The sequence below is a fragment of the Equus caballus genome, chromosome 12, assembly GCF_041296265.1.
Source record: "Equus caballus isolate H_3958 breed thoroughbred chromosome 12, TB-T2T, whole genome shotgun sequence".
NCBI lineage: Eukaryota > Metazoa > Chordata > Mammalia > Perissodactyla > Equidae > Equus > Equus caballus.
Window position 1 is genome coordinate 26959647 of NC_091695.1, and position 12378 is coordinate 26972024.

Consider the following 12378-nt stretch of genomic DNA (forward strand, 5'->3'; position numbering starts at 1 on the left):
CCATTCAGTGGTTTACCTGCGAGGGCTAAGACAAAAAAGCCAGGTGAGGGGATCCCTGAAGAGAAGTTCAAGTCACTTCAAGTAAAAATCTTTAAATTGAGCATCTGAAATGTAGACACTTGACTTCAACAAATTTTTCAGGCTAATGTGGAAATAGATAAAAATAGAGCTCACCAAAAAGAAGATTAAAAGTGATGAATGCTTCTATTATACTGAGTGGAGAGCAAATGATTCTCTGACTCACAAGTCAGCTCTTGTATTTGCAACTCTGTCTCCAACTAGCTGTTTGATCTTATGCAAGACACTTAACCTCTCTGAACATCAATTTCCTCTTCTGCCAAAAGGGGATCATAATATGTGCCCTACTGATGAGATAAGGTTAATGCATAGATTAAAACAGATGCACAAGTGCATTGGAAAGCTAAAAGCACTCCACATATAGATGGCGGCTATTTAAAATTTTAAACAAACACTTTAAGGAAGGAAAATTTATATTCTATGAACAAAACAGCATGAACCAAAAAAATCCGTTAGCAATCAGCAATGGGCTCTGCTTATTGGGATATTTCTGTTCTCAGTCTAACAACACACATGTTGAACAGACAGCTGTAATCCTAATTAGAGTTGGTTGGCTTATTTGGAGTTTTTAGTAAGTACTAGCATTGACCTTGGAATGAAAAGAGCAAGCATAAGATTCTTTTAGTGCCAAACAAAGCTCCTTAAGTCTTGTTTGGTTATTCTCACAGTCCCTAATAAAAGTCGTAGATTTATAATAAACTGTATCCACCCTTGAAAGCAGAAATATTTCTGCGGCTGGGTATTGTGAAGCACTGTTGGAGGAATCTAGATTAATGTACTCGGGGTCCTTAATACAGTAATAGAACAGGGCTGTTAAGGAGGGCTTTGATTGTATTTGATTACCCAGTGCACCAGCACCCAGGCCAACACTGAGGTGAACCATTAGGGATGACAACAAAGAAAAGAAATTAGGTTTGGAAGCCATGAGCTGAGCATGAACCATCCTCACTTGAATTCTACTTCACTATTGCCTTCTTCCTTTGTTTATTGTTTCCTCTGCCAGTGACCTTCCCATCCAGAGGAACCCTGGGTTCCAGTTCACCCACACTAGATGTGTGACCCCGGGCAAGTCACTTTTCCTCTGTGGATTTCAGTTACCTTGTCTTTGTTCCCTTTCAATAAACAACAATACAGCATGAGTCCATAATCATAGCAACCTGGTTGCTATGGGGTCACTTCCAGAATCTCTCTGTCTTATTCTCACTTCACAGAGTCTCTATCTTTCCTCTCACCCTTGACAAAACAATACATCCCTGACACTAGAGTTCCCTAAGAATTTTTTCAGTCCAATATATCAGGGCTGGGGGACCAGCCTTTCTTCCTCATCCAGTACTAGACCTTGCTGGTGGTGCTCTCTATATTCACTGCCCCAGTATCGTGCCATAACTGGCTCCTGAGGTGAGTCTCCAGGGACAGGCAATTTATCTTCCTGAGACTTCCTAACAAGGCATCTAACATGCTTGAAGATTTCTCTTTAATTTCAAATTCCCAAAGCCCTATCCCACATCCTGCCATCACTTAATTGGGCCTTATTGGGCTGATTCCTAGTCTTGCCTCATGCCTGCCTTGTACCAAAGGGAATGTATTTCTTTGCAGGTTTCCTATATGTCAGTTGGGAACTTTGTCAACGATTTTGAACAATGCCATGCTAAGTGGCTATATCCTGATCACACAAATGAGGCTGTTTTGTCAGCACAAGCTTTTGCTCCCCATTGCCAAGACACACTGTAGGTGGTGACTCTGAAATTTCACCATTTGAAAAGCAGAATGGTGCAAGTGGGGAATCATGAGATGAAACGTTGGAGAGGCAGGTGTGGGCAAGTCGTAAACAGACTTCTACCAGGCAAACTGAGCAAATCCTTAATGGTGCCCAGCTTCTCCTCTAGAGCACTGGTCCTCAAACTTCAGTGTGCATAATAATTACCCAGGGAATTTGTTTAAAATGTGAGTACTGCAGTCCCACCCCCACAAATTGTGATGCAGTGCCTCTGCCATGGGATGCAGGCATCTACACTGTTAACAGGCATCCCAAGTGGTTCTGATACAGCTAATCCTCAAAAATCATATCTAGAAACAGTCCTTGGGAAGTGTTCTTAGGAGCCCTAGTCCTGCTTGACCCTCTGTGCACTGTGCTGTAAACTAAAGTAAAATAATAAAGGTGTGTTCTTGAAGAGCATGATTTCTCCAAACTCCCATCAGTGCCTTCCTTCCTCACAGGAGACCTAAGATAGGTGGAATGGGTATGATGTTTCCCTGTCTTATAAATTAAGAAAACTAGATACAGAGAGGGCTATGCAGCTACTTGGTGGCAAAACAAGGACTTTGAACCGGATCAGTGCTCCTTTGACTAAGCCTATTCAGAAGATGGCACAAGACGAGACAAGACAAGAGGACTCCAGGGCAGTGGTTCTCAACTTTGCTTTGTTAGAATCACCTGGGGACCTTTTAAAATCCTGAGGCCCAGAGTGTACCCCTTAATAATTAAACCAAAATGTCTGAGTGTATGAGCCAGGCATCAGTATTTCTTTTAAATCCCTAGGTAATTACAAAGTGCAGCAACATTTGAGAACCATGGCCAAAGGACTTGTACCTTGCAAAACCTTACATTTCCCCAGGTGTCTTTGGTAGACGCCAAGGGAGGAAAACAGGTTTACTGTTCTCATAAGTTTGGAGATCACTGCATACTATATACTATATCCTCCACATGGAAAATCATACTGCATGTCAGCATATTAAAGAATCTATAAGGTCCTATAGTTAAGAAACCTTGTCAACTTTGTTTAACCCACCATTTCCCAAAAATACTTCACCACAGAACCTCATTTTCATCAAATGCAGATTAGCATCCTACAGAACCAGATTTCCTATGGAAGGATTCTCCTTAGGCAGTGCAGCTATAAAAAAGCTCAGCAACTGACCAAATGCCAAACAGCAAAGCTGTAATCATTCCAAGAAAAGGCATCTCCTGATGACTCATCTCGAGATCTGACTCCTTTATCTGACTGGCTGCCCCCAGAGCAACGGCTCCTACTAGGAAAGGATTTGGGAAGGGACCAGGCAGAGAGTAACATCCTGCCAGATGGATCCCTCAGGAGCTGTGAAAGAGGAAAACATCTTACCCTTTAAGAAAGACTTTTCCTTCAGTTGTGAAGTGAGACCAATGGCTGAGCCTCTGCAGTTCTGCTTCATAAACAATAGTGACTCCACCCAACCCTCAGGTCAAATAAGCTGCTGAGGCCATCAGAACTCTACTTTCAGCCAGCTATGATAGCATTTACAACTGCTATCAGATAATTAAGATGATTCAGTCGCCATGAGTCTAGCCCCAGAAAAGAAGCAGAATGAACCTCATAAAGTATAGATCAAGATTTCATTTATTGTGAGTATTAGAATCTATAAAACTAAGGTAAAAGAAGCCTAGAGATTCAGTCCTGAGACCTACAGATCTGATCAACTTTGGTTTCCTGATTTAGAGATTCAAGGCGTGGTGGTAGCTGAGCCAAAACATTAAAGGGAAATCCAAGAGGATGATAATAGCAAAGACTACTTACACTGCTTACTATATGCCATTTCACTCTTCTGTGAAGATAGCTGATAGATAGATAGATAGATAGGGGTATTGGCTCATTTAATTCATGCAACAATCCTATGAGTTATGTACAATTATTATCCTCGTTTTAAGGAGATGAGATAATTTAGGCACAGAAAGTTGAAGTGGATCACCAATAGTCCCACAGTAAGCGTCAGAGGTAGGGTTTGATCCTAAGATTCTGGCTCCAGAATGCACACTCTTAACTCCTATGGTATACTGCAAAACCTCAGGAGGATGTCTCTGAACACCATGTTTGGAAATAGTTGGGGAGTTCTTTCTTCGACATTTCTGTCTTCTTTCTAGCCTTTTAGAAAGAAGGATGCTGAGCTTAGAGATGGAATCTAAGTTACAGAGTGAGCAGATTGTGGTAGAAAATTTGGAGGATACTTGGCTAGGCCCTTCCTCCTTCTAAGTATTACTCACAGCTGTGGAGAAAGGATGGACTTAGCATCCACCTGGCCCCATATGGCCTCACTTTTCTAAGCAAAGATGATTGGAAGAGGAGAAAACTCAAACTGAATTTATTGCCAGGGTTAACACTCCTTCTTCCAAAAAACTCTTTTCTTGAACTACTTTGAGTGGATATTCTTTCCTTGTAGCCAAGGAGTCATGACTGACAGCTTAAAGGAGGCACCAGAAAGACTGCAGATTTTGGTGTAAGGAGGGTATATCCTCAGCTGTCACCCGGGAATCCATCTCCACTATCTTCCCCCATCAATACTTGGGTGGATCTCGTGCCAATTCAAGACTGAGCACCATATAGTGCTCATAAATTTACTTTTGAAGAACTTATCCTGCTGTCATAGTTCATCATTGGTGAACTTCCCTTGCTTTACATATTCTGGAACTGCAGAATTTTTATGGGCTCCTATAAGATGTTAGAACCAAGGGAATATTAGAACCCAATGACTCAGGCTTTCCAATTCACAGGTGAACAGGCTGAGGTATCCAAATAGGACGACTGGCAGTGGTTGGATCAGTTCATTTGATTCCCAATCCGTGACTTTTTAAGGTGAAACTGGTTAACTGGCACTTTCCCCAGTGGTCCCTTATTTCTCTCAAATACAGAAGAGGGCTCAAATAAAAGATGACTGGATAATCAAGCAAATTCATCTTGATTCAGTTCTAGATCTTAAAAATGCATATCTGCCCTTTCCATCCCCCAAATACTCACAAGAGTATGCAGACCTGAGACAGGTTTCCCCTATTGCTTTTTTCATAAGTTTTCTCAGAGCTTCTATGTCTGAACTTCCCAGATTATGTAGCCAGGAGGAACTTAGGAATCAGTCCAACTCCTCACAAATGTGAAGAATGAGATCCCAAAAGGAGAATGACTTACAGTCCCTTTGTTTCTTCTTAGTTGCAAGTGACAAAAGCCCAACATATAACATGGCTTGAACACACAGGTGAATTCACGAAAGATTCTCAAAACCGTAAGGAGGACAGGCAAGGGTGCAGCTAGACCTCAGGGTCAATTGGGACTAGTAACTGCCGTGACATCTGGAATTTCTATAACGTCCCTAACTGTCTCTGAATATGAGCTCCATTTTCTTCCTAGACCTCCTTCTTCCATAAAATAGAAAAAATGGCCATTGAGTGTGTCTAGATTTCACCAGTCCCAGCTTTTCCACCACAAAGGAGATGAAAATCACTCTTTCTGATGCCAAGTTTAAAAAAGATCCTATGGAAGGCTTCAGATGTCATATGGCCAAGGGACAGGGTACCAGGATTGGCCCAGCATTGATCAGGTGCCTACCTCAGGGTCAATCACTGAAGACTAGAAAGATTGGATCTACAGGGAGATGGAAGTACTTGTATGAACCAAGAGTAAATAAAGAAGTATTTTCCAGAAGAGAGGGGATGCTGTTCTGGAAACACAAAAGAATGAATTTTCACTAAGTGCTAAGGTAAGGAGAATCAGAGAAATTCCCACCTGTGCTTTAGAGAATCCCACAGAGGTGGTGGCTCAGCAGTGACTCAGGGAGGCAATAGGTGGCAGGGTTGGCAGCATATCTGTCACTTGTGCTTAAACCATTCATGTTTACATCCTGTCTGCAAATCTAGTGGCTATGAACAAAGCATTGGTAAAACGATTGCTGTTTGGTGATTTTGTTAAGCTTTATGCCTTATTTTCTAAGGCCAATGTGAAGTGTGGAAAGTTTATCTCTGGCCACTGCACCTTCCTTGGCCTTGGCACCCATTCCCATACTTCTCAGTTACCTCCTTCTCAGGTGCTCACTCCCGATCCTAAGCCATTCTTGAAGAAAGCCTTGCACAGTCTCCTTCTGAAGAAAGTGGCTAGCAATGCATAACAGAGATTCTCTCCTCAAATAATTTACACTTTAACAGAGTTAAAGCCTGGATATATAGAATGTCAGACCACAAGGGGACTCAGAATTGTTTTATTCTAACCTCTCCCCAATTTTGCAGATGGAGAAGTTGAGATATAGAATGGGGAACTCCCTTTTGGAAGGACATTCAGCTGATTAGTGGCAGTCACCAGTCAGCATTCTTTCAGTCATATCCTACAGGCTCCAGAAAAGAAATTCAAGCAGGCTAATTTCAAGCAAAGGAATTGGAAGCAAAGAAAGGAGATTTAAGAGGGAATCAGACACCTTTTGGCACCTTGAAAATCATGCCATATTCCTCATGTTTGCTACAACCAATGTGAGGTGATATCTACCAACTTGCACTGCCCCTGGAAGGGCTGTGGCTTTTCTTCTCGCACCTCCTGTACCAAGCAATGTGGTGCCCAGGAACCATCTTTTAGGTCTGGGGCCAAAGAGAGTGAGAGAGTCTCCTTAAGCCACCAAAGAGACTATGATACTAAGTCCCTTCAGGGGACCAAGACTGGAGGACTTACCTGATGTAGTGGAATCTTCTTGGAGGAAACCTTGTGTTGGCAGAAACTTGAGAAGGGTGATGGGAGGAGTCCAGCTGAGTCCGAGGCTTGAGACCAGGCACAGTGTGGGTACAGTATCATACTCACCATCCTCCTACTGAGCTGGATATCCAAGGTTCTCTTTCGAGAAGACCTTTCTATTCTCCCCTAAGGTAATATAGCCACATTCAAAACCTCCTGGTAGATGGTGTTTTCCGGTCTTGATAGCCTAGTATTCCCTAAGTATGTAAATCTGAAAGCAGAATTTTGAATGATTTATCTTCAGTTGTACATTTTCTATTAAAACAGAACTTGTAGAATTAACAAAGCTCGACAAAAACAATCATAGTTTGCTTTATTTGAAGGACTTTAACACAAGATATAGCAAGATGTAAGGAGATACTAATACCTGTTTACAACAAGGTAACCTCGCTATTATCAATTCTTCTTTAAAATTGCCTCATTTAATCCTGTCTTTGCTTCCATACTTAAGTGGAAAGCATTTTTTTAAACTTTCCCTAAGCTGTCTTTATAAAGTAAAAAGTAAATGAAGTCCCACTGGAGCTTAGTAACCACTAGTTCCTACAGACCTTTCAGTTAGCCCTTTATTCTAAAATGATAATAAAGAGAACAATCCAACAAGAAAATATAACACTTGTAAATATCTATGAACCCAACATAGGAGCACCTAAATATAGAGAGCAATTATTAACATATATAAAAGGAGAAATAGACAGTAACACAATAATAGTAGGGGAATTTAACACTCCACTTACACCAATGGATAGATCATCCAAACAGAAGATCAATAAAGAAACACTGGCCTTAAAGGACGCATTAGACCAGATGAACTTAGTAGATATATACAGAACATTCCATCTAAAAGCCACAGAATACACATTCTTTTCAAAGGCACATGGAACATTCTCCAGGATTGATCACATATTAGGCCACAAAACAAGTCTCAATAAACTTAAAAAGATCAAGATGATACCATGCATCTTTTCTGACCACAAAGGTATGAAGCTAGAAATCAACTACAGGAAGAAAACCAGGAAAGCCACAAAAATGTGGAGAGTAAACAAAATGCTACTGAACAACGATTGAGTCAATGAAAAAATCAAAGGAGAAATCAAAAAATTCCTGGGGACAAATGAAAATGAAAATACAACATGCCAAAGTCTGTGGGATACAGGAAAAACGATTCTAGAGGGAAGTTTATAGCAATTCAGGCCTACCTCAACGAACAAGAAAAATCTCAAATAGATAATCTAAAAGCACATCTAAAGGTACTGGAAAAACAACAGCAAGAAAAGCTCAAAATCAGCAGAAGGAAGGAAATAATAAAAATCAGAGCAGAAATAAATGAAATAGAGACTAACTAACAATAGAAAAAATTAATGAAACCAAGAGCTGGTTCTTTGAAAAGATAAACAAAATTGACAAACCCTTAGCTAGACTCACCAAGAGAAAAAGAGACGGCTCAAATAAATAAAATCAGAAATGAAAGAAGAGAGATTACAATGGACACCTCAGAAATACAAAAGATAAGAAGAGAATACTATGAAAAGCTATGCGCCAACAAATTGGATAATCTAGAAGAAATAGATAAATTCTTAGAAACATACAACCTTCCAAAACTGGACCAAGAAGAAGTAGAGAATTTGAATAGAACAGTCACCAGTAAGGAGATCAAAACAGCAATCAAAAACTCCTCAAAAAATAAAAGTCCAGGACCAGATGGCTTCCCTGGTGAATTCTACCAAACATTCAAAGAAGACTTAATACCTATACTTCTCAAACTCTTCCAAAAATGTGAATAGGAGGGGAGGCTTTTCCTTCTATGAAGCCAAGATTATCCTGATACCAAAATCAGACAAGGACAACAGAAAAAAAGAAAGTTACAGGCCAATATTGCTGATGAACATTGATGCTAAAATCCTCAACAAAACACTAGCAAATCAAATACAATGATACATTAAAAAGATTATACATCATGATCAAGCGGGTTTCATTCCAGGGATTCAGGGATGGTTCAACATCTGCAAATCTATCAACGTGATACACCACATTAACAAAATGAAGAATAAAAATCACATGGTCATCTCAATAGATGCAGAGAAAGCATTTGACATGATACAGCATCCATTTATGATAAAAACTCAACATAAAATGGGTATAGAAGGAAAATACCTCAACACAATAAAGGCCATATATGACAAACCCACAGCAAATATCATTCCCAATGGAGAAAAGCTAAAACTATTCCTCTAAGAACAAAAACCAGGAAAGGATGCCCACTCTCACCACTCTTATTTAACATAGTATTGGAAGTCCTAGCCAGAGCAATCAGGCAAGAAAAAGAAATAAAATGGATCCACATCGGAAAAGAAGAAGTGAAACTGTCACTCTTTGCAGACTACATGATTTTAACTTTAGAAAACCCTAAAGAATCCACTAAAAAACTTTTAGAAACGATAAAGGAATGCAGTCAAGTCGTGGGATGCAAAATCAACGTAAAAAAATAGGTTGCATTTCTATACACTAACAAGGAAGTAGCAGAAAGAAAAATTAAAAATATAATCCCATTTATAATTGCAACAAAAAGAATAAAGTACCTAGGAATAAACATAACCAAAGAGGTGAAAGATCTGTACACTGAAAACCATAAAACATTGTTGAAAGAAATCGAAGAAGACACAAAGAAATGGAAAGATATTCCATGCTCTTGGAATTAACGTAGTTAAAATGTCCATACTTCCTAAAGCAATCTATAAATTCAACACAATCCCTATCAAAGTTCCAACAACATTTTTCACAGAAATAAAACAAAAAATCCAAAAGCTATATGATGTTATAATCCAATGTTACTGCAATTGAAAAAAAAGTTATTATAAAGGATGTTGAGACAACTGATAAAATTTGAATATGTCATTTATTAGATAGTAGTAAAGAAAATGTAATCTAAATATCAATCCTAAATGATGATGTAATTCCTAAGTGTATAGGAGTGAAGCATACTAATAAGGATGTTTGCAACTCCCTTTGAAATGCATCAAAAAATAAGGTAGATTGACTGATGAATTGATGGATGGATAAATGAATATATAGATTATATATATATATGTGATAAATCAATTATAATAAAATATTAGCAATTGCAGAAACTAATTGTTCAGTATAGAGAGTTCACTATTAATTATTTTCAACATTTCTATAAGATGGAAATGTTTCATAGAAAATTTTGCCAAAAATGTAGTCTTGTTTTATAGTCACAGACCAGTGAGGTGTGCACATCTGGATTACACAGGCTTTAACTGCAGATCCTTTTGTCATTTGTCCTGGAAGTTACAGCTCTCACCCCAATCTCTTCTGAGGCTGTTTGCTCCTCTTCTTCCTTTCTCTCTCTGGAACTAAAAGTTTTGGTTATTTTTTATACCTCGTACCATGACACACATTTAAACATTGAGCATGCTGTAATTAATGAGTGCTCAGAGTTGTAACACTGCAGGAGAGATTATTCTCAGGATTTTCCAAGGTTGGAGATGGTTAGGACAACTTGGCTCTGTTGAGAATTTTCCTCAGGGCCTCCTTCACTTCCTTGTTCCTCAGGCTGTAGATGAGGGGGTTCAACATAGGGATCATTGTTGTGTAGAACACAGCCACCACCTGATCCTCCTGTGGGGACCGGCCAGAGTCATCTCTCAGATACATGAAGATGAGGGTGCCAAAGAAGAGTGACACAGTGGTAAGGTGGGAGGCACACGTAGAAAAGGTCTTGGCCCTGCCTCCAGGTGAGGAGATCTGCATAATGGCCAAGATGATAAACAGGTAGGACACCAAGATCACCACCATGCAGGCAGGAATCACAAAAATGGCAAACACAATAATTACCACTTCCTGGGTATAGCTGTCCCCACAGGTCAGCTTTAAAAGAGGAGGGAGGTCACAGAAAATGAAGTTGATCTCATTGGTTCCACAGAAAGAGAGAGTGAAAGCTGAGACTGTCCGCACCAAGGCACTGAAGAGACCAGCAATGTAAACTACAGCCATAAAACCCAAACGGGCCTTCTGCGTCATGATGGTGACATAAAGCAGAGGTTGGCACACAGCTACATAGCGGTCACAGGCCATGAGGGCCAGAAGGTAGCAGTCAATGGAGCCAAAGAAGGTAAAGAGGAAGAACTGAGCAACACAGCATGTGTAGGATAAAACTGTCCCATGCTCCAACAACACGGCCATCATCTGAGGCACAGTGACAGATGAGTAGCAGATGTCCATGAAAGAGAGGTGACTCAGAAGGAAGTACATTGGAGTATGAAGACAATGATCCACCCAGATCAGGATAATCATGCCCGTGTTCCCCAACAAGGTGATGAGATAGATAGAAAGAAATAGGAGGAAGAGAGGGAGTGCCCATTCAGGACAGTCAGCAAATGCAATAAGGAGGAATTCAGTCACTAAGGTGAAGTTCTTCTCTGCCATGGAGCCAGAGGTACCTGGGGATGAGAATTAAGTTAGGAAGCTATAAATAGGACTTAACTATATTTCTAGCTTACATTTATCGAACATGTACTGTGGAAAAAATATGCCAATTGCTGTGTGGGGCCTCAGAGATGACTGGTCTTAGCTCCTACCTTCAAGGGAGTTCTGTGACATAGAGTCATCTTAGTATGTCAGGAAAACTGATATGGGTAAACATTTTTGGAGTAGGACTGCATATTCTCCAGCCTTTATTGCTAACTAGCTGTGTGAGTTCCTGTAAGTCAGATAATCACTTTTACGCAAAATTTTTCTATAGCTGCAATAGGGGTTGTTACATGGGATCCTGCCTACCATGAGAATATCTATTTCAGGACTCTGTCCCTTTTTCTCCATGACAACAGCTCCTCCCTTGTTTCAAACTCTCTTCTTCTCTTGCCTGGGTCAAAACAACAGGAGTGTGACCAACAGATGTCCCTGTCTTCAGACTTGCTTCTTGCCAATTCTTGCTCCTCATTCTGGCCAGAGTGATATTTCTAATAGTTTCATTGATCAACCTCACTCCCCAGTGAAAAATCCCACATTGCACCCTATCAAGGATAGGATATTATTTCGACTCCATGGCAGGTCAGAGAATGTCCTCCATGAGATCTCCCCTACTTCCTTCTTCATGTCCCTTTCTTACTTCTTCCTCCTTACACCCACAGGCACACACCATCCTCCCACACTGTCACCAGCCACACTGAATTATTTTCAGCTTCCCTAATACCCTGTGTTCTCTCACATCTCTGTGCTGTCTGCAGGCCACTCCTGCTGCAGCACTTTATCTTTCCCATCCCCAGGGTCCTGCCAAATTCCTACTCTAACTTCAAACCTCAGTTAAGATAGTAATTTCTACAGGAAGTCTCTCTTGAGTCTCTCTTCCCTGGTCAGGGCATGTGCCCCTGGAGCTCAGCACACAGTAAGAGCTTAACATGTTTTTGAGGGATAAATAAAGTTATCAAATGAGATATGAAACACCTCACAAAGGCAAAGACACTGTACATATGTTCAAGTGACTATTTTTCTTTTTAAGAAAATGTTTAAAAACAAAAAATATCTGAAGACTGAGAACTCATTAAAATCTATCAACATTCAAGAAGGTCATAAGCCTCCTTGGGTTTACCTTTCCATTCTCAACCTAACAATGTGCTTACATACCAGAAAGCTGCTGAGTTAATTAGAGCCTCTTAGTTTACCAAAAATAGTTTTTGTGAGAACTGATATTGTGCTTAATAAGAGAAACTATTCTAAGTGATTTATACATTACGTCATTAGGAACAAAACTGCACACAGAAGCACTATT

The 12378-nt window shown here is 40.1% G+C and overlaps 1 protein-coding gene across 1 annotated transcript; it reads right to left on the minus strand.

Moving 5' to 3' along the window:
* Positions 1 to 10100: 10100 nt before the first annotated feature.
* On the minus strand, positions 10101 to 11036 carry OR9Q1 (olfactory receptor family 9 subfamily Q member 1). Its single transcript, NM_001391326.1, is given in 1 exon segment — positions 10101 to 11036. A coding segment is annotated over 1 exon segment (936 nt).
* Between the last annotated feature and the right edge of the window lie 1342 nt (positions 11037 to 12378).